We start from the raw sequence: 23,764 nt of genomic DNA, 5'->3' as shown, positions 1-23,764 counted from the left end.
ACTAAATACTTATTATATTTCAGGAATTGTGTTAAGCACTAGAGATACAAATACAAAAACAAGATGGTCTTTGCCTTCAAGAAGTTCAGATTCTAATAGGAAAACACAACAGAGAAAGGATATTGGGGGTCAAGGAGGGATATTTTCTTCTGGGAGGTCATCAGGATGGTGAATGAACTCAGGGCAATTGGTGACCTGTACTTTGCAGGAATGGTAATGTTGATCTGGTTTCTTTGTTCCAAAGAAAGAGATAGAAAGGGGTGGAGGGATTAGGCAAGCAGTTCCATGTGATGGACTCAGGAGAGCATGGCCCCATGATGGAGCCTCAAAGGACCAAGTCAGAGATTGAGAGGGTCCTTAACGTACTTGGGTAAGAGAGCTAAAAGTGAACTTGGAGCTCATCTTGGCCCCTCTACCCTTTTGTTGTACAGCTATAGAAGTAGATCTGGAGAGATTAAGTGATTTGCGGGGGGTCAGAGATAATCAGTAATAACAGAACAAGGATTTAAATTTCATTCTTCTGATTCCAGATCCTTGACTTCTGTTAGGAATTTGAGTTAAATTTTCAGAAAGGGTGTTTCCAGTATCTGGCTTCCATGAGTCAACATTCAAGTTTTATGTCTTCTTTCACAGAACCAAGCTAAAGAACCAAGAATATGAAACTTTAGATCATTTGGAGTGTGATCTGAATTTAATGTTTGAAAATGCCAAACGTTATAATGTTCCCAATTCAGCCATCTACAAACGAGTTCTAAAAATGCAGCAAGTTATGCAGGTAGGTCAAAATAATATTTGGGTGAGTTTGTATTACATTTAGTGGAAATATTTTTTCAAAGATGTGCCTTTGTTTTCTTGAAGATGTGAATTATAGGAGACTCTAAGTTACTTGACTTTATTCCTCTTATACACAAGTCCAATTGACCATCTTCTTTTAGTCAGCAGTGTAATCTTAAGCACCACTGATACTATAGACAGACTATGTTTACTTGGGTGCCAGACACTCTTTCTACATGTTGATATTTAGAAAGCCCTCCTTTGACAAGCCAAAAAAAAGCTCATCTGTTGGTTCCCTGTTACTTGAAATTTCTCACTTTTAAAGTGTTGTGATTTTAACTTAATATCCTGTCTTGGTTTTGTTATTAATCTCTATCCCTTTTAAAATACAGAAACTGATTAGGCATCTCTACTATGTTGTAAATTAGTTTATCAATTAAAATGGTCTTAGCAGGAAATTAGAAAGAACATGACAACACAGATGGAGAGGCAAAATGGGACATAACAATTGAAATAAAAAAGATTGCAGGCACAAAAAACAAATTTTTCCTACTTCATAGTTTTATTTTTTTCCATAGGGCTTTGACTCCTTGGAGAATCTTGGAGAATAGACAAAGGCTACATCAGGCCAACCAAATATAATCCAAACTCTTAAACTTGGCATTTCTGGCCCCCCTAAAACTAATTTAGTTTTCCTACTTTATCTCAGAGTGTTGTCCTAAAATATATTATGTTCCAGTCAAATCAAACTATTTTTTATTCCCCTAATATCATCCACACTTTAATGTCTGTCTTTGTATCTTAGAATATATTCCCATTTCTTGAAATTATCTCCATATTTAAAGACCCAGTTTAGATATTAGCTCCTCCATGAAATGTTCCAGCTATAAGATTGCATTAATAGCATAACAGTTACAATAGAAAACAAATGAGTATGCATCTAACAGTAAAAGTGTGTCAGGTTTAGAGAAAATATGCTCTCCTTTGTCAGGGTCCAGCAGCCTCCAAATGCAAGTTTCCCTATGGAACTGTAAGTTCCTTGAGGGCAGGAATCATGCTTTATTTTGTCTCTCTGCACTTAATGTAATGCCTCACACTCAGTGGGCGTTCAGTAAATGGTTAATGAATGAAAGAATTTTATATGGATAACAGTATTTGCAAAGGCCACCACAGATTTTGTGAACTCGTTATTTGCTGTTAAGTACTATATCTTATGTTCTGTGAGCCTGCTAGGTTAGGGCTTCTGCTCTATTTGGCAGAAGAGCTTTAAAAATTCATGTGTTGCTTGAAAAGTAGATCTTCTTTCAGCTCTCCCTTCAAACTTCCATTGTTTTCAGCTAGACTGCCCCACAGAAATAAAAGGCACTCAGAATTTTTTAAAGTTGCATGAAGAGAGCACCATGTAATATGGCCACCAGAAGAAGGAAGCATTGGCATCTTCTTAGGTCTCATTTGTTAAAACTTTTGAAGAGGCTAGTTCAGGTATTTTATAGTCCTAAATACTGTTGACTAGAATTGACTCCTTAAATATCTAGGTCCTTTTTTGACTTGTTCTTTTTGTCTGGCTGACTCATTAAATTGTGGTTATTCAGGCTTTTTAATGATGCTTTAATATTCATGCATTTTACTCGTAGTTGTATCTTTCTGTGTGAATCTGATCTCTGAAGCTCTTTATTATTCATGTATTCCAAGAGCATTTAGTAGAGTGAGCCTGACTCCAGGGATTTGCTCTCTTTCAGGCAAAGAAGAAGGAGCTTGCTAGAAGAGACGACATTGAGGACGGCGACAGTATGATCTCTTCAGCCACTTCTGATACTGGGAGTGCCAAAAGAAAAAGGTACTTTTCTCTTTGCTCTAACTCTCTTCTTTTCATTTGTTTAGCTTGTCGTTTGGCTTGAGGAAAGAAAATATGTTACTGAATATAAATTGCATAATTCTCCATTTAGATTCTTTAATAACTTGTCAAGTCAAAATATCAGTTTTAAATTGGACAACTCATGTTGCTTTTTAAAGCACTAACATACTTTACTGGTTCTTAGTAGGCTATGCCATAGTGACAAAATATTTATATCTTTCCTTTTCATATTTGCAACAACAAAAAATGTTTTAGAAAGCCAGAAGAATCAAAAGTAGTTCTTTTAAGATTTAAAATCCTATCCTTACAAAGACTTTAGTGGTTTAATACTAATTTAACTTAGTAAAGAATATGTGGATTATTTTCAATAAAGTAAGTTTTTATTTTTCCTTATTATTCTGCTCTTTTTAAGATGTCAAATCACAGAATACTAAATCATGTCTTCATGCATTTCATGAAATCATTAAGACAAAATCTGTGCTGTTTTCTTTAACCTTAGCCTGCCTTCTTTCCTTTGAGGAGGTTTCTGGAAAAGGTGTGTGGGTCATAAAACTTTCAGCAGCTCTACCCCTCTGGCTCTGTTGTCTTAGAACATTTCTATGGGGCTTCTCAGATTGGTTCTGATACAGTGAGATGCTTTTTCTTGCCAACCTCTACTGTCTTAAGCTTTTCCACACAGTAAGCCCTATAGTTAGTAGGATAATTTATAATATATAATTTATAATCTTATAAATTATAAGAGCCTAAACCAAATAAAAAAATAAAATAAAATATAGTTGATCATGGGGCCCAACTGAGTGAAGTGGAAGAGGTAAATTAGTGATTGCTTATATAGCTTTCTACATATACTTCTTTAACAAAAGATATAGGATTAAATCTATTCAATTGTTTAAAAATGGGAAACTACTTAATATATCCGTTCCCTCTTAAACATTTGGGGAAAAAAATTTGCTTTGAAAAAAGACATTTATTTTGATAGACTCCCATAGCTTTAGTAAGTCAGTGCATCCTGAAATGATAATCACCATTTCTGGCCTATGGATTTCAACCTTGTAAGTTCTTAATTGCTCATATAAGAGGGAAGGATGGAAAAATGTGAAACAAAATTAGAAACATTAAATAAAAATATTTTTGAGTTCCATTTATATTACATCACTACCTGTGTTTTCTAATTCAGTAAACTATCAGAGATACTTTTCAGGCACAAAAAATAATGAAAGCAACAAATTGAAATACAATTTACTATCATTATTAAAGGGAAAGAGAAGGGTTTTTTTTTTGTGTGTGTGTGTGTGTGTGTGTGTGTGTGTGTGTGTGTGTGTGTGTGTGTGTGTGTGTGTTTTAACTTCCAAAACCAGTTCGACCCAGCATAGAACCACATAAACAAAAAGTGTTGTTGGCTTGAAGTTTACAGCATTCACTCCTACAAATTAAACCAGACTTCTTGGCCATTAAACCACCTATAAAAGAAAATCAAATAGTGTGCTTTTGGGATAATGATTCTAGTTCTGATGAAAAGTTTTTGTCATTATTCAGGGTTCTCAGGAAATGACATATCCAATAAATGGACAAACAAAAATAAGAGAATACAAGAAATATAGATTATACCCTGAAGCAGTAAAAAGCATATGCTATTGCCTAGAAATTCAAAGATGAAATGGAACTTGAATGAATGTGAGGTGAATTAAATATTTGTGAGATAAGATAGGCCTTCTTGTGGGGGGGAGTATTTTAGAAAAATGGACTATTTGGGGAAGCTTGAATACTTTGTCTTGTGTTCCTCCACAAAGTATTGAGTAAATACGCTCACTTAACTAGATTAGTATCAAACTTTGCTATAGAAATCAGTTTCCCCTGACTAATAAAAGCTGTCCGAGTGCTTCCAGACCTGAGGATTATTATTATTATTTTTTTTTAAATAATAGCTTTTTATTTTCAAAATACATGTAAAGGTAGTCTTCAACATTCACCTTGCAAAACCTTGTGCTCCAGATTTTTCTCCTTTCCTTCCCTCCATCCTTCTCCCCTAGACAGCAAGTAATCCGATAGGAGTAATGCTTAATATGTGCTTCTATGCGTGCCTTATCACCTATTAATGCCAGAGTACGAGTGCAGTTGCATGCCTTGATCCTCATGAAAGTAAAGCTCCTCTTTTCCTTCCCTAAAATACCAATGATAAAGTTTGATTTTTGATTTGAAGGGTTTTTAAATATCCCTGTCATCTTTAACCTTTGGTGAGGAAGAGCCCCCTGCCTTTTTCTCAGCCACATTTAGTTTATATATTTGTCTCTGATGTTTGCTTATTTTGTTTCTTTCCACATGTAAAATGTTTGTTTCTGCTTTCCCAGGAATTCTCATGACAATGAGATGTTGGGCCTCAGGAGGCTATCCAGGTGTGCGCACATTTTTTATGCATAAATGTACTTCTAAAGATTAACTTTTTCTGGGTGTGGTCACTATTGTTTAGGTGGACAGGGAAATCTAAAACTTTATTTTTAGTACCAGGCTATTTTAGTAAAAAGCAATAGCACTTCCAGAGTGTTAAAAATGTGTCCTCAGTATACAAATTAACTGGACACTTAGACAAGGGACTTATCACAGGCTTGGCCAAGAGAACCAAAAATGCCTTATATGTTAATAAATTTATTGAAGGCGAGAACTGTTCTTCATTGGGATCTCCTACATTAGTATTTCTCAAATTTTTCCACAGTGGTAGAAAATAATTTTGTTTGTTTAAACAAAAGTTTGACAAATACTTATAGTAAAATACTTTTAAATTATTTTTAATGCCTATTAACAAAGTATAAACGAACTTCCATTCAAAAAAAGCAACAACAATAATAACAAACTAAAGATATTTCAGTTTTTTACAGCAGAGTTTGTGAAATACTACCTTAAATGCAACTTCCCTTCTTACAACCTTAATTAGGCTAAACACATAAAAGATTTTTGCTAAAGGAACAATTGATATTTAATTCCTGGACTCAGACCTAGTTAGACTGAGGAGATATTAGTGTTGATGAGTGAGGAAGGTAAGGAGGAAGTTCAAGTTGGCTCGTGTGAAATGATCATTATTGGGTTTATTATAACTTTATAGAGAGGGCCTTATAGCCTAACACTTTTATATTAATTAGAATGCTAGTTAACATTTACTCTGAGCCTCTGGGAAGGAGAACAGCAATAAATATGAAACTTCAGGGGAAGTGATTTTTGCTCTGCTTGTGAGTGAATAGAAGTGGAATTAAGAGGGGCAGGGGAGGAGAATGTAGGCAGGCTTGGGAAGTTGAAGATAGTTAGATTATAAACAGAACATTCAGATCTGTTAATGATGGTGATAGCAAAGTGGAAATAAAATTTGAATGTGGTTTTAGACAGACTGTTTTAGGTGTTCATGTATGAGGTCTATACAAAGAAGTAGAGTGATGATAACATCTGAGAATTATTCTTATTCTAATAATGTTCTTTGAAACCAGGTGAAGAGATGAGCTGTCCACAAAATGAGGATAGTGAAGGATGTTCAGAGTTAATGGTTAGAAGTCATTATTGGAGAAAGATAAAAGAAACTGTGTAAATGAGTGTTTTCTGAGCTTATGCTTAGATATACACATAAATAAATATATGTTTTATTTTGAATGAATGTGAGATAATCCAGAAGAGCACTTATAGAAACAAAAGCAGTCACTGATGTTAAAAATCAGCCCTGCAGAATGAAAGTAAATCTTCCACTTGAATTGATAGTCTCTTGATTGGTAGTAGCTGAAGCCCAGTTAGAACAGGTCCAGAAGAGATTTGGTGGTAAGACGTCAAAGGAAAGGGACACTGGGGGGAAAAAAACAATCAAGAGTTTCATTGTATGGAGTAATGGGGGGAGGGGGGTAGTATCTGGAAGCAGAGCATATATCAACAGTATTTATGTAGTACTTTGAGCTAGAACCCTCAACCTTCTCTTCCCATCCAAACCACACACATACTTATCTACAGAACAGATAAGTTGTAACAGACATTAAACTAAATTTTAATTTTAATTTAAATTTCTTTTAAGAGAAAGAATATTTTTCCAACACTATGAATTAAGAATGAACTTCAAGAGGGAAAGAAACAAGATTAATATTTACTTCCTCCAGATTTTAGGCACTCATCTATTTATTCTTCATAAAAATTTCACAGGTTATCTTATACCTACAAAACGTTTTGAATTTGTGTGAAAATCATTAAAAGTATTTATGAAAGATCTGATGTTAAGGCACTATACTAAGATGTATACCAGAGTTTTTCTCTGCAAAATGCTTGACAATCATGATTTCCCCATTTTACAAATGAGGCTTAAGAAAATTAAGGGATTTGGCTTGGATTGCCCAACTAGTATGATGCACCTAGCTCTCCCAACTGTACATCAGAATTCTTTCACAGAATGCTGCTATAGGTACTCCCTGTAGGCAATTGCTTTAAAAAAAAAAAAAAAAAGCAAGTTCAGAAAAGTAGGAAGATATGAGAAAGTTCTATTTTAAAGTTCTTATTGGGTATGGAAAAAAAGAAAATTGGTAAGGAAAAATAGAAAAGCATCCACTTTTGTAACAACCATTCTTTTTGTCCAACTTCCAAAGACTTAATGAAGCAGGCTTATTTAGGATAAATTCCTAATAGAGCGCTAGGAAAAAAGACCTAAAATATGTTTAGGACTATGTCATATCTTCTGTACTAACAAGTGAGTTAAATGGAGGGGAGGGGATATTCTTAATGTGCAAAAATTTATAGCAAATTGAGTTTTAAGCATCAGATTAAAGTAGTTTCCTGGTTATGTCCTTTTTGATTTCAGATTTGGGACTTGTCTCACTAAATGATGCCTGCCAGGTTCAGTCATTGGAGACAAAATGACCATCTACCATCAGTTGTCTATCTGACGACAGCCAAGAGTAGTCAGATCTCTCAATGTTTATAGCATAATGTAAAAGATTCAGCTAAGCTTGCTGAATAGCTACATGTCTGAGAAAATGCAAATGCTCTGCCTTTGTTATAATTGCTTCCAGATTTATTTAAAAACTATTCCTCCAACTCTCTTAAAAGTTGATAAAAGTTCCCAAATGAAAATGTTAACTTCCAGTGCTCTTCCTGATAGCAAGTTGGTATGTAAATATCTAGGGATAAATTCCAGTCAACCAAAAATGAGAAATCATCTCCTTTCCCATTAGAATATTTTTGTTAAAACAACAAAAACACACACTTTCTAACTATATTTTTAAGAGATTTTTTTGAGCTGATTATGATTTCAAAATGGAATTCTTGAGTTTGTTCATTTTGAAGTTGAATTCTCAGAAAGCTTTTTAAAAGTCTGGATTTTGTGGCATAGGATCTATAGACATTACATTTGTTTTCTTCAGCTTTCAACCTGGAGGTCCGTTTTTAAAGTCTGAGGTCAAAAGAACCTGTATTCTAAGTCTTGATTTCAGGTATAAAGTTTCTCATTGTCTAGTTACTAAAAGTTTGGGATGGGAAAACTATTTCTGTCATATCTTTTTCATGGGATGTCTCTTTGGATTTATTACATCTATCAAAAGAAACAGCTTCCAAATTATTCTGAAGTTGTAGGTAAAGCCTTCAAGAAGAGCTATCACTTAAAGTGGTACAGATTTTTTTTTTTTTGTTTATTTTGTATTGTTTTTTGAAAGAGACATAAAACTAATACCACAGTATTCCAGAAGACTGTAAGAGCAATGAATGATCAGAGGGAAAATGCAACCAGCATCAGAGCAAGACAGCACTTCTTTAAATAGAAAGTCTATGTTTTTTCTTTCTAGATAACCTGCTCTAGCTTGTCATGACCTTTTAAAATGTTAGTTTAAAGAGTCATTAGGCACTTAAGCATGGTTTAGAATCTTCATATAAGCACAAAAATATCTTTCCCTGTTTGTTTGGTTTACTGCCTTATGGAATTTTTAGAACTCCTAGAAGCTTTATAACTCACAGTGTTAGTAGTGTCTAATAGTAGCTTGGATAAGTTTAGGGAAAGCAGCTATTATTATATACGGGTTTGTATGCGGTATTTTGTACCATACTAGAGGCTTATCATCCGGTTTTGGGGTTTGACGAAAGCAATAAAATTTAGTAAGGGGGGGTAGGGAAGTTTAGCGGTAAAAAAAAATTGTTATAAATTATTATAAATTATTTGCGTATAATTCGTGAAATCTGTTTAGGGCTGGATAAGCTCTCCAAACCACAAAGCTGTTGTTGGGGACAACTTTTGTAGACTAGGAAGTAGACATAAATGTTTACCACCCAGTCTCTGCATAGCCATTTATGCTTCCTTTTAGTTCTGCCTCAGCTGCTAATTTGGAGGCCACTGGTTCCAGTCTAACTGCAAGCATCTCTAAATGCTTATGATTGGAAAGCAGGAAACCTGGGTTCTAGTACTGACTGCCACTAACTCATTGTGTGACCCCTCAGCACGTCACTGAACTTCTCTAGACCTCAGTTTCCTCAGTTGTAAAATGAGGGAATTGAACTAAATGTTGTCTAAGGCCCTTTGTGGTCTAAATTCTGTTACCTGATACAACACTACTCTTAAGTCCCCCTTATCAGTTTCTAAGTTTGTTACTTAATAACTGGAGAAGAATGAAATCATGGGGTGAGAATTCCACACACATTAATAAAAAATTGGCACCAGCTACCAGCTTGGATAAGCCATAGATGTACACCCCCAAATAACACTAGACTAGTTTCTGCTTAGATTGGCACAGATTGTTGCAGGTTAGAAACACGGAATGAGAATGAGGATTGGCCTGGGTAAAAGTTCACCCAAGGGAAAAAAGAGAAACTAGGATTTGCCATGACATACCAGTGAAATATCTGTAACATAGAGGTGTCTCCTCATGTGCTGATTGGCCTGATACAACACTACTCTTAAGTCCCCCTTATCAGTTTCTAAGTTTGTTACTTAATAACTGGAGAAGAATGAAAATCATGGGGTGAGAATTCCACACACATTAATAAAAAATTGGCACCAGCTACCAGCTTGGATAAGCCATAGATGTACACCCCCAAATAACACTAGACTAGTTTCTGCTTAGATTGGCACAGATTGTTGCAGGTTAGAAACACGGAATGAGAATGAGGATTGGCCTGGGCAAAAGTTCACCCAAGGGAAAAAAGAGAAACTAGGATTTGCCATGACATACCAGTGAAATATCTGTAACATAGAGGTGTCTCCTCATGTGCTGATTAGGAAATCCAAATCCAATATGCATATATGCACATTTTAAGCAAGCTTCTTAGCAGCCAAAATGATTAAATTTTAGTGAAGATCGTAGGTATTAAAGATTTTCTCTTTCTACTGTGGTTGCTTGATAAATGTTAGACATATTTGTAAGAAAAGAACATTACTCAACTGCAGCCCTGCTATATGAGTCTTAAAAGCTAAAATGGGGTGATAGTTAAAAGATTTCATTCTTTTTGAATGTTGGATCACATCTCTTCATGAACATCGTTGTCCAACGTTGTAAAGACAAATCTCTCTCCCTAAGATTCATTAGCCTAGAGATCCGTTGGCTAGTTCTGACAACCACTCTTTTGTTAACTATAAATTTGACTGGGCCTGTTTGTTAAAAGTTGCCTGTCCTCTGACAAGCTCCCAAAGTATTGATTTGGCATGTGGCATTGTTTACAGGGATATATGGCAAAGGGAGGCATAATCATTATTCTGTGCCTGCCAAATAGAGACAAAAAGCTTGCATTTCAATTTCAGCCCTTGTAAAAAGAAGAAATTGAGTTGTCTATTGTTTTGCTCCCTCAACAGTAAAAAGAACATAAGAAAACAGCGAATGAAAATTTTATTCAACGTTGTTCTTGAAGCTCGAGAGCCAGGTACAGGCAGAAGACTCTGTGATCTGTTTATGGTTAAGCCATCCAAAAAGGACTATCCTGATTATTATAAAATCATCTTGGAGCCAATGGACTTAAAAATTATTGAGCATAACATCCGCAATGACAAATATGCAGGAGAAGAAGCAATGATGGAAGATATGAAGTTGATGTTTCGAAATGCCAGGCACTATAATGAAGAAGGCTCACAGGTACTGTTCATAACACAAACACATTTCCTTTTGGGGCTTGAGGGCAAAGTTTTACACACACACACACACACACACACACACACACACACACACACACACACTGATGATTTCATCATTGTGGGTAATTTTGTCCACCAGGACAAATCAATCATGGCCCTTCCACAAAAGTCCTCCTTCATTGCCTTCTTATGGCCCAGAGGGAACCCAAAATTACCAGAGATTATTCCAGTAAGATACAAGTTTTGACAGATCCTACCATGCTTCAGATATGGACCTTAGAGATAGATTTTGCTCCATTTGAAGACCAGCCTAGATAAGGCCGAAAAGCTCATCCCCAGAAGATTGGCTACAAAGTCATGAATTTTTTTGGCCACATTGACCCATAAAACAGACAAACATTATAATTTTATGGGTCAATGTGGCCAAACATTATATTTGTATTTTATAGTTCACTTCATTTGGTAGTTATGCTAATTATTATTCCTGAATAAAAAAGCAAACAAAAAAGTTTTTATTTTATATAAGTGTAAAAATAAATTTATAAAATGGTGGGTTTTTTTTTAAATCACATTCAGTTCTAAAAGTGCTACTCTCTCTAAATTGAAATGTCACTTAGGATAAAGAAAAATATTCATCAAAAACAATCCTATACAATGACTGCATCTTACATTGTATATATAACATTCTTTCCTGGTATTCGCCATCTTCTCTGCAGAGAAGGGAGCTATGTTCTTTATTCGTTATCAGAACAATATTGTCTTTTCATTTGCTTTAACTTTGGCTTTCTCTTGTGATCTTTTGTTTACATTATTGTTTTAGTTCTGCTCATTTCAGTCTCTAAAAGTTCAAGCTTGTTCTCTATAAGTTTATATAATCCTCATACTTCTGCACATTTCTTATATTCATTTCTTATTCCATGATATTTCATTATTTTGATATACCATAATTTATTCAACCATTCCACAAATAGTGGCATTTTGTTTCCAATTCTTTGCTGCTACAAAAATGCTGCTCTGAATATTTTGATATACATTGGACTTTGTTTCTGTGTTGGCCTTCTTGGAATATGTACCTAGTTGTAGAATTATTGGGGCAAAGGATATGCATTTTTTAGTGTTTCTTTGCAAAACTGTTCAAAAAAGTTTTATAATGTTCATGTGGATTCTCTGCTTATCTATTTCATATTTAGTTATTAGACTACTTACAAGCTTTGCACAACTAGTGTTATTTTGATGATTTTAAAGATTGCTTCAAGACAGGGTCAGAGACAGAGCTATCTGCTGAAGCATAAGTTGTAGATTAGCTATAATCAGGTTATTATACACATATACATATATATATATATATATATATATCACAGAATTTAAGAGAGAAAAGGGATCTCAGGGGCCATCTAATGCAATTCATACATAATGGCATCCTCTGTAGAATATAACTAACAAGTGTTAACAAACAGACGTTTCAAGCCTATAAAATATGAAGCAAATGAAACTGGAGAAAGTTAGCTCAAATAATGAAGAGAAATTCAGAGTTGGAAGGTCCTTAGTAGCCAACTCCTAAGTCAACTTCTAGCCAAAAAAAGAATCCTTCCTACAGCACCCAAGTGGCTATCTAGTCTTTGCTTGGAACCTCCCAGTGAGTCCATTCTATTTCAAATACCTCAAGATTGTTTGGAAGATTATCTGCTATCAAACCTAAATTTGCCTCTTTGCAAGTTCTTATCCATTATTCTAAGTTCAGCTCCTTGGGGCAAAACAAGTCTGTTTTCTTTTCCACATTATTTCCTTCGTTGAAGATACATCGTTCTGCACTGAGCTATCTCTTTTAGAGGTCACATATTCCTGGTTTATATAACATAGACTTGAGGCTCTCCACCATTTGGACACTTCAGTTTATCAATCTCCTTCTTAGAAACTGTAGTAGCCAGAACTTAATGCGGTGCTCTAAGGTGTGATTTGAACAGGGTAGAATACAGAATATGATCTCATTCCTGGAAGCTTTGCCTTTCTTAATGCAGCCCAAAATCACCGCTTTTTTCTGTTGGTCATATTAGCCAATTCTAAAACCTATCCTATCCTCCCCCCCCCCTTTCTTTTTTCAAACAAACTTCTTTCTAATTATACCTTCCCTATCTCATCTTGTGAAATCAATTTCTTAAATCTAAGGGTGTGAGTTTATATCTGTCCCATTTCAGTTTTATCTTATTAGATTCAACCTAGTTTTAAAGCCTCACTCTTAGCTATCTCTTCCAGGGTTGAGGTATCTGAAAATTTGGTAAAGTTACCATTTATGCCTTTTTCTAAGTCAGTGATAAAAATGTTAAACACCACAGTGCCAAGCACTCCAGTGGAGACCTCCTTCCAAATTGATATGAAACCAATGAATGATGTCTTTCATTTGGATGATTCAGCTAGTTTTGAATCCATCTAATTGTTGTTGTATAGAACATACATCTCTTCATCTTTTCTACAAGAGTCTCATGATATTTTATGAAATGCTTTGTTAAAATGTAGGTAAACTATAACCATAGTTCTAGTTGCTCTGATTTACCACTTTAGTAACCTTGTTAAAAAAAAAAAAAATCAGGTTTTTGCTGAAACCATACAGTTCTTAATGATCGCTACTTCCTTTTCCAAATGCTCATTATTTAGTAAAACAGTTATCCCTTTCATATCACAACTTTCCCCATCATGAGTTGACATAAGAAATTATATGGGAAGTTACTTAACCCCAGCCTCAAAAAAAAGAAAGAAAGAAAGAAAAAGAAATTATATGGGAATTTGGGGGAGTTTTGTGGAAGCTGTGAATGACATACAAAGGCCAGTAGACAACACAGAAAAAGTTTAGAAACTCAGAAATACATAAAATGTATGTATAGTATTTTGTAACATCAACATTTTTTATCTTTTAATATCATAATAATTCATATGACTTGTCTGGTACAAAACAGCCAAAAATTTTTTCATGGATTTTCCAGATTGTGGGCTGCTCTGCCTTTAATCCCCATGATGTATAAAGGACAACTGTATATTCTAGAATTTTTCCAAGAATCAAAGCAAGGTATACTGGTCTGTGGTTTGCTGGTTATTACCTTCTGTTTTAAAAATGGAAACGATATTGTACTTCTCTAGTCTAGAGAGATCTCTGTTCCTCTACAATCTTTCAGATATTAACTACTCAGTATTCACTTCTGTCAGTACTTCCACTTTGGATAGGTGAGTCAGTTTATCAAGATACTTTTACCACCTTTAGCTAGTAAATCCTCCTTAGTCAGTTTTGTTATGTTTTGTTTTATTTTTTATTTTTTTTTTTTTCCTCTCAATCCAGAGATCATTGTCCTTGGCCAAGAAAACAGATTTTTTTAAAAATCAGAAATGAGTGGCTTACTTCTTGTTAGCGATCTGAAAACACCATTTCCCCATGAGAGCCATTTGAGAGAGCTTTTGACTTTGGTCTCAGGACTTACACCATTTACTCCTTTCCAGGCCTTTTCTGATCATTGAATTTCTCTCCCTCCAGCCCCAAGCTCAAGACCCATTTACTTCTAGATTTTTCACTGTTCCTCATCCTTTTTGGTTTCTTTGGTTGAGAACTTCCCAATTACTTCTCATTCTTCTGTTGCTACTATCATAGCTGGATGCCCTTTTCTAGAATCTGCCTTCTCCTTCTGTTCACTAGCTATAAAATATAAGCTCATAAAAGTGGTGTTTTCTAAGGTTTACTTAATATCATACAAACATAACATATCAGGGTAGGGCAATTAGAGATGCAAATAAAACTACATAGTTCGTGTCTGGATAGTACATGGCTCATATACATTTTCCTCAATTCCCCTGTACCTAAGTTGGCTCATTCTGAAAATTTTTTTAGGTCAGACTATCTAGTTCTCTTATGAACCTTAAAAGTGTTCCTACTCTCAGTTGCTCAGCTAACAAAATATTTCCCCCTACTCTGACCAAAATTTGATAGAATAGAATTGTTACATAGAATTAAATTTTATTCTATAATCTCAAAAATGCTACCCCTTTGAAAGTACCCAAAGACAGGTTCTACGTTCACAGTCAGTTCATTCAACAATTACTTACTGAACCTCAATTATATGGAAAATCCTATGTTTACAGAATGAATCTTGAATCAGATTTAGGTAGCATATTCTTATGACTACATTTCTCCAAGAACAGTTCAGTAAAATTTTAGCAGTTACATAGAAGTTGGGCATATTCTTGTAAATGCTTTACCAATATTATCAATTTTGGGAATTTTGATATGTAATAGATTGTTTCAAATCTTTGCAATTACACCAAAGAGAAAGTTCCTCTTCTTTCCTTAGGTTTGATAAGTTTGATCTCCTGTATCTACTTTCATTCTTCCAAAAATACCACAGCATTTATAAATTTCTTTTTCTTCTCTCTCCTATTTTGGACCAGATGATGGATTAGGTTTGGCAGAAAGGAATGCATCATGGAAAGGGTGCCTGTGACACCATCCTTCCTGCCTACTGTCAATGCTTTAGACCATACTTGTCCATAGAAGTTAGAAAGGAGAAAGAATTAGTGTCAGCCAAGGGGAGAGGCCACTCTCTATAAAGTGGACTCTACTGTTCTATGACTTTAACAATGCTTTTGTTAATTCTTACTCAGAATGCAGCATAGCAGAAGAAGCCTGGAAGGTAAGGTTTATTTATTGTTCCACTTCTCCACTTAATCAAGGGACCCATAAAGGTCTTAAAGTTTGGAATCTGTGGTTTTGCTGGGAAAGTTGCTTTTCTTTACTGGAATCAAATCATAACCTTTCCACACTTTCTCATTCTGTGTGATTCTTCTCCATGTTTTTCCATAGAAAAATCTTTGATAGAAGTTCTAGCCAACCCATTGCCAGCCTTCCTCTTGGCTTTTTGTTGTTGGGGCTGTTATTTTTTAAAAAATATTTTGATGGGGCCAGTGTACCACCTTGTCTAACTATCTATTGTGTTCCATTCTTACTATGTGACTGGTCTACTGCCTTTCCCAGTAATACCTGCCTTTGATAATATCTTTTACACCACTTCTCCAGTAGAAATTGTTTTTGATATTTGTGATTTGTAGTCAGTATTGTATCACTGGAAAAATATTGGCCTTAAAAGAGTTGGCTTTTGTGGCAGCCTTCAGTTAGGGAATCATTGAAAATAATGAGTTTTTCATATGCAGTCCACTCTGATTTCCCCCCATCCTACACTTTTTTCTGAGGTTACCTCTCCACAAAAACTAGCTTTTATGCATTTTTTATGCATTGTGGATATTTACAACAGTCTTTCCTGCTGCTGTGTGTTCCAATGAAACTTTTTAGTGTTTTGAAGATTAATGCAAATATTTAGGAAAAATTCACCATCTATAGGGAGCTCTTCTTTTGTTGGACTTTGTGTAGGTCTTCTTCCATGACTCTGGCAGGCAGCGGGGGCAGTGCTGGGTCTATAATCCTAGCACACAGATTTGCTCTGAGCTCTGCTGCTGGTGCCTCGGTGATAACCTCATCCTGGCTGTTGGACTACGTGACCTCTTAGATCCCTTCCAGGTCTGAGCCTGGGAACACTGAGATTGTCCCATATCTGCTTGTTGTCAATATGCAGTCTAGTGCTGAATGAAGTTCTTTCCATAGTCCCATCTGTCATTGTCTTTGTTCTGTGCTTTGGAGATGCCCCATCTGAGGAGAACCTTTAGGGCCGCATTTTGTTCTACCAAATCAAATACTTGTGTAAAAGCAAAGCTGTTAGGCAACAGAATCTTGCAGTCTAGCACCACTCATTAAGCTGTGACATGACATTCTTTGATAGCAGCAAGCACCGAGCACCTCATGGGGGCTGAGCTTTGACAGGACCCTTTTCTTCCACTCAGGAGTTTTTGCAGTAGAGGAATAGGACCCCAACCTGGAGAGATACAACAGACCAAAGCATCTTAGCTTCTGACAACATGCTGCCCTGTGGCTCTGCTCAGTATCCCTGTGCTTCGGAGCTGTGGACAGGCAAGGCAACAGCTGCCTGTCCTGACTCTCACTGGCTCCTTCCCTCCTGCCCATCCACATCAGCCCCATTCCTCAGGTGACCTTTTCCCTTCCCCCTCCATTATGCCCTCCAGAATCCCTTTTCTGGTGTCACCAAACTGCTATTCATGTTAGACTTCTTCATCTCCCACCTAAATTACTTTGGATGTGTTTTCTATTTACTATGTAATTATGTGTAATGTTGTTTACTCCCAAAAGAGTGTAAACACCTGGAAGGCAAGAGTTGCTTCACTTTAGCATTTAATAAATGTAGTACATAATAGCACATAGTGGTGCATAATAGTTATTCAAAAAAAAGTGCTACAAAATTAAGTCTGTTACTTGGAAAAAATAACATTTGAATTGGGTTTAAACAATGGCTAAAATCCAGCAATGAAAGGGGAAGACAAGACATTTCAAATGAGCATAGCAATCAAGATGACATCTCCTTTATAGCACAGTTGGAGGAGACACCAGTGATTATGGGTGGAAAGGGGAAAGCCCAGATCAACTGGCTAATTAGATATGGTAGCACAGGATTGTGGAGAGCCTTGAGTGCCAGGCAGAAATGAGAGCCAGAGTTAGTTTTTTTGGGTTTTTTTTAATATATATTCAGTAGTACAGTATGGTATAGTGGAAAAGATGCTGGCTCTGAAGTCAGAATTCTACCTTGGGCACATTAATAGGACTCAGGACCTCAATTTCCTCCCTCCTGGCTTCGAAGGCAGCTTCATGACCTGGTAAATGAAATGCTAAAAATCAAGGAGATTAAAGTTCTTTTTTTTTTTTTTTTTTTTTTTTTTTAGTTCATTTTCCCAAATTATCCCCTCCCTCCCTCCACTCCCTCCCCCCGATGACAGGCAATCCCATACATTTTACATGTGTTACAATATAACCTAGATACAATATATGTGTGTAAATACCATTTTCTTGTTGCACATTAATTATTAGCTTCCGAAGGTATAAGTAACCTGGGTAGATAGACAGTAGTGCTAACAATTTACATTCGCTTCCCAGTGTTCCTTCTCTGGGTGTAGTTATTTCTGTCCATCATTGATCAACTGGAAGTGAGTTGGCTCTTCTTTATGTTGAAAATTTCCACTTCCATCAGAATACATCCTCATACAGTATTGTTGTTGCAGTGTACAGTGATCTTCTGGTTCTGCTCATTTCACTCAGCAACAGTTGATGTAGTCTCAAGGAGATTAAGTTCTAATCCTGTTCCAGACTCTTTTTTTTTTTTTTTTAGAATTTTTTTTTCCACAGTATATATGCATGAGTAATTTTTTTTTTTAATATTATCCCTTGTATTCACTCTTCCAAACTATCCCCCTCCTCCCTCTACTCCCTCCCCCCGATGACAGCCAATCCCACACATTTTACATATGCTACAATATAACCTAGATACAATATATGTGTGTAAATACCATTTTCTTGTTGCACACTAAGTGTTAGACTCCGAAGGTATAAGTAACCTGGGTAGATAGACAGTAGTGCTACCAATTTACATTCACTTCATTTCACTCAGCATCAGTTGATGTAAGTCTCTCCAAGCCTCTCTGTATTCCTCCTGCTGGTCATTTCTTACAGAGTAATAGTATTCCATAACTTTCATATACCATAATTTACCCAACCAATCTCCAATTGATGGACATCCACTCATCCTCCAGTCTCCAGCCACTACAAAAAGAGCTGCCACAAACATTTTGGCACATACAGGTCCCTTTCCGCTCTTTAGTATTTCTTTGGGATATAATCCCAGTAGTAGCACTGCTGGGTCAAAAAGTATGCACAGTTTGATAACTTTTTGGGCATAATTCCAGATTGCTCTCCAGAATGGCTGGATTCTTTTACAACTCCACCAACAATGTATCAGTGTCCCAATTTTCCCACATCCCCTCCAACATTCATCGTTATTTGTTCCTATCATCTTAGCCAATCTGACAGGTGTGTAGTGGTATCTCAGAGTTGTGTTAATTTGCATTTCTCTGATCAGTAGTGATTTGGAACACTCTTTCATATGAGTGGAAATAGTTTCAATTTCATCATTTGAGAATTGTCTGTTCATATCCTTTGACCATTTATCAATTGGAGAATGGTTTGATTTCTTATAAATTAGGGTCAGTTCTCTATATATTTTGGAAATGAGACCTTTGTCACAACCTTTAACTGTAAAAGCGTTTTCCCAATTTGTTACTTCCCTTCTAATCCTGTTAGCATTAGTATTGTTTGTCCAGAAACTTTTTAGTTTGATGTAATCAAAATCTTCTATTTTGTGATCAATAATGATCTCTAGTTCTCCTCTGGTCATAAATTCCTTCCTCCTCCACAGGTCTGACAGGTAGACTATTCTCTGTTCCTCTAATCTGTTTATTATCTCATTCTTTATGCCTAAGTCATGGACCCATTTTGATCTTATCTTGGTATATGGTGTTAAGTGTGGATCCATATCTAATTTCTGCCATACTAATTTCCAGTTTTCCCAACAGTTTTTTCCGAATAATGAATTTTTATCCCTAATGTTGGTATCTTTGGGTTTGTCAAAGATTAGATTGCTATAGATGTACCCTTTTTTGTCCTTTGTATCTAATCTGTTCCAGTGATCAACTAGTCTATTTCTTAGCCAATACCAAATGGTTTTGGTGACTGCTGCTATATAATATAGCTTTAGATCAGGTACACTTAGACCATCTTCCTCTGACTTTTTTTTCATTAGTTCTCTTGCAATTCTCGACCTTTTATTCTTCCATATGAATTTTGTTGTTATTTTTTCTAGGTCATTAAAATAGTTTCTTGGGAGTCTGATTGGTATAGCACTAAATAAATAGATTAGTTTGGGGAGTATTGTCATCTTTATTATATTCGCTCGGCCTATCCAAGAGCACTGAATGTCTTTCCAATTATTTAGATCTGATTTTATTTTTGTGGCAAGTGTTTTGTAATTTTTGTCACATAATTCCTGACTATTCTTTGGTAGATGGATTCCCAAATACTTTATACTCTCAACATTTGTTTGGAATGGAATTTCTCTTTGCATCTCTTGCTGTTGCATTTTGTTGGTGATATATAAAAATGCTGAGGATTTATGTGGATTTATTTTGTATTCTGCCACTTTGCTAAAATTCTGAATTATTTCTAATAGCTAATTATTTCTAATAGCAGAGTCTTTGGGGTTCTCTAAGTATACCATCATGTCATCTGCAAAGAGTGATAGTTTGATTTCCTCATTTCCTACTCTAATTCCTTGAATCTCTTTCTCGGCTCTTATTGCTGAGGCTAGCATTTCCAGTATTGAATAGTAATGGTGATAGTGGGCAACCTTGTTTCACTCCTGATCTTACTGGGAAAGGTTGCAGTTTATTTCTGTTGCATATTATGCTTACTGACGGTCGTAAATATATGCTCCTGATTATTCTAAGGAATAGTCCATTTATTCCTATACTCTCAAGCGTTTTTAGTAGGAATGGATGTTGGATTTTGTCAAATGCTTTTTCTGCATCTATTGAGATGATCATATGGTTTTTATTAATTTGATTATTAATATGGTCCTGTTCCAGACTCTTAACTAGCTCAGTGAGCCTAGGCAAGTCATTTAACCTCTCAGCCTCAGTTTTCTCTTCTGTAAAATGAGGGTAACAGCACCTACCTCACAGGACTGTTGTGAGAATCAAATGAGATAACAGGTGTTTAAAAACAATATAAATGCTAGCTACCATTATTCTCTTGGATACTGGGATCCTGTAATAGAGTGATATGGAAAGGGGAAAGGATAGGAGCATATCATCTCCTAGCTATACCAGGGGTAGTTGGGGAAATAGAATCATCAAGAAAGTAGTAGAACTATAAATACAACAGTTAGGTATTGCCACATGTGTGTGGTTTATTATGTCATGTAATGTCATGTCAAAGATGACTTTAGTATATAACACGTATGCAGAGTGTTAGGTTCAGTCTTCCCACCATTAGCAAAGTTTTCATCTGTATTATCTATTTGGACTTAATCTGCTATTTTTTGGACCCAAAGGAATAGAAATACTTTGGGGAAATATAAGATACATAAATGTGGTTCAACATAAGAAAATATTATATTGCCTTTAGGGAGTTGCTGGGATAGTTAGCATAGCATCAGATCCCTTAAACATTTTTTTTCTTTTTGATGTTGTTTTGGAAATAGGTGTATAATGATGCCCATATTCTGGAGAAGATGCTCAGAGATAAGAGAAAAGAGCTTGGCCCACTACCTGAGGATGATGACATGGCCTCTCCCAAACTCAAGCTAAGTAAGGCAGAATTGTGTATATTCATTAAGTTTTGTGTTTAATAAGAGATTGCCATCTTACTGAAAGGTCATTGAGAAATTGATAGTTCTTGAAGTCTCTAGCATTCTAGTATCTAAGTGACCATTCTTCTTCTACCCTCCTTCTTTTTTTAGTCTAACTACTTCAGCTGAAGAATAAATAAAGGAAAAAGAAATTTTATTAAAAAATGTCATATGGGTTCATTTTACTTATACACTATGGGTGTTTGTTTTTTAGAAAGATGTAACAATAGAAATTTTCCATTTGTGATTATACACAAAGTGTATGTTGTTTGTTGTTTTTTGCTTCTAATTTTATAATCAATCAAATTTAATATTACCTCCAGGGCTCTTAGGCTTAGAATTTTAGAGCCTAGTTTTATGTAATCATTATACAGTAAAAACTAAAGCAGTTACAGGCTTAGTCCTGATTCTTAAGAGCTCGGTCAGACTCCCTCCAGAGTGCTCTATTCTCTTTAGGATACCGCACTTTAGGAAGGACATGACTGCGCTACAGTCTCCAAAAGGGAAGGCAGCCAAGATCAGGAAGGCCTTAATACTTGTCATATATGGAGTGAAGGAACTGGGGTACGATTGAGTTGAACTAGAGAAAAAAAGACAAAGAGTGAAGTAACAGCTGTCTTCTGGTACAGGCAGTTCTTGCTTTATATAAATTTGCATTTTGTAGATTCAGTGGTATACACAGATTTGGAAGAAATCAACATTCCCCCAAAAAACCCACCTGTGTTAACTTTATCATACGGTATTGTGCTCTCTTTGCTCCTCCACAGCAAAAAAAAAAAAAAAATTTTTTTTAAAATTTCAAGTGAAAGCAGAACAACTAATATGTTGCCTTCTGTCCATTCACACTTAAGTACTGCCAGCTATCTCTGGCCCCTGGGCTTACCTTCCTTCCCTCTAGATCCATTTCCAACCTCCACATATCTTCCCCCTTTGTGTTTTTCTTCTTGGTTCCAGCCACTGGGTGTTCCTTTTTCTGCTTTTACTTCTTCTCTGTTCCTGGCCCTCATGTGTCCTTAGACTGTGGGCCAGCCTTCATGGGTATGCAGCTTCCTTCCTAATTCCTCTCCTCCCAGGTCTGTGGGCAAATGTGCATTATATAAAAATCACTTGGCAGAGAGATCTGTGAAATAGTCCGTTTATACAAAAAGGAGAATTGGCTGTGTTGAACAGCTTTCACTTAGAAGAGGGGTTTGATACAATGACCAACTCCCGAAGCATTTAGTCTAAATAGTTCTAACTTCTAAATACAGTGGGCTGTCTCAAGAGATGGAGGTTCACCCTCTGTGAAGGTCTCCAAACAGAAGACTAGAAGGCAGTCATTGTTCAGGGAGATCCTGGACTAGGGTATCTTGAAGATCCTGTCCAGCTCTGAGGTTCTATGATTCTGAATTAACTGAGAAGTAATTGCCTTATTGGAACATTGCCTCCTCATTTCGATCCAGCAAACATTATACAGAGTACTTACTGTTCTGGGCAATGGGGATACAAAAGGGAAAGATAAACTAAGCCCTGTCCCTAAGGCTGAGGAGCTGACTTCTCTGGCATTGTGGAGAGAAAATTACTGAAGCCTACCAGAAAGAAGCCCACCTGCTCCTGCAGGGATAGACCACCTTGTGTAGAAACATTAAGGCCCCAGGCCAGGGTCCTTCAATTGGCAGGTGAAGAGAAGGCCCATGGAATGATGAGGAAGGAAGCTGAATTGGCTGGCTAGAAAGGGTTTGAAGGGGATGGTAGAGACAGTGAGCCAGTGAAGGTTTTTGAGTAGGAATTAAGGGCATTTTTTAGAAAAATCAGTTTAGTGGCAGTTGGAAGGCTGGATTGAGAAGGGAAACAAAGCAGAGGTGCTGTGGGGATGGGAGAGAGTAATATGGATGTAAATGGCAAAAACAACTAGACTCGGTAACTGGTTAAGTACAAAGACTTAGAAATTGAGAAGAATCAAGGATGACCCCAGAGTGCAGACTTGGGTAACTTGAAGGATGGTAGTGCCTTCAGGAGGTTTCCTGGGGGAATAAAATGACTTTATAATAAATATAATTTGGGAAATGGTGAGATTGAGTTGCTTAGAGAAAAAAATCCAGGTAGAAATGGAAATTAGAAATGTGAAACTGTATTTCAAGATAAAAGATTTCCACTATTGTTTTCTTACCTGAAATTCTTTATGGCAAGGGAATAGGATTCATTGAGAAATGACAGAAGTATTTAAAAGGAAAAAAAGTTCCAATAAAACATCCATTCTTAAAAGGATAAAACTTTATATCAGACTAATTTGTTTGTTTTTATTTTAATTTAAAAAGAAAGGAGAGGCTAGAGCTTCAGAAAGAGTCTTGGGTAATAATACCACCCATAGGGGGCAGAAAGAGGATAATGATCCAGCAAAAAAAGCAATCTCTTTCATCTTGGTTTACTGTAGGAAAATATTAAGAACAAAATATATTTTCACTTATTAAGCAGTGTAACAATACTACAATGTCAGATGATTTTAATCCACATGTTTGAGTGATAGGGTTTTTTTAATCCAATACTTTTATAATTTAAAAACTGAAAAATTGCACATGAAGAAAATCTCTAACCATTTTATTATTTGCCCAGATTTAAGAACACATATAACCAATATGTGTCCATTGGGCAGCTACATAACATAGATACATAGATAGAACATAGGACTTTGTCAGGAAGATGAGTTTAAATCCTGACTTAGACACTAGTTGTTCACTCTGTGTTTCCTCATGT

The 23,764-nt window shown here is 35.9% G+C and overlaps 1 protein-coding gene across 47 annotated transcripts in view; it reads left to right on the top strand.

Annotated features, from left to right (window-relative positions):
- The window catches only part of PBRM1 (polybromo 1), a 124,194-nt gene that overhangs the window by 47,845 nt on the left and 52,585 nt on the right, over positions 1 to 23,764 (top strand). For 25 of the 47 annotated variants that reach the window (XM_074283493.1, XM_074283467.1, XM_074283475.1 and 22 more), the window contains 5 exons: positions 634 to 775; positions 2,514 to 2,611; positions 4,978 to 5,022; positions 10,419 to 10,695; positions 20,885 to 20,990. In XM_074283493.1, coding sequence (XP_074139594.1) covers positions 634 to 775; positions 2,514 to 2,611; positions 4,978 to 5,022; positions 10,419 to 10,695; positions 20,885 to 20,990 — 668 coding nt within the window. The remainder of the gene's footprint in view (positions 1 to 633; positions 776 to 2,513; positions 2,612 to 4,977; positions 5,023 to 10,418; positions 10,696 to 20,884; positions 20,991 to 23,764) is intronic. The other 22 variants (XM_074283492.1, XM_074283484.1, XM_074283491.1 and 19 more) reach the window with 1 other exon arrangement.

Source organism: Sminthopsis crassicaudata, chromosome 1 (assembly GCF_048593235.1).
Source record: "Sminthopsis crassicaudata isolate SCR6 chromosome 1, ASM4859323v1, whole genome shotgun sequence".
In the NCBI taxonomy this organism is placed as follows: domain Eukaryota; kingdom Metazoa; phylum Chordata; class Mammalia; order Dasyuromorphia; family Dasyuridae; genus Sminthopsis; species Sminthopsis crassicaudata.
This window is presented reverse-complemented; position numbering and strand designations above follow the sequence as displayed.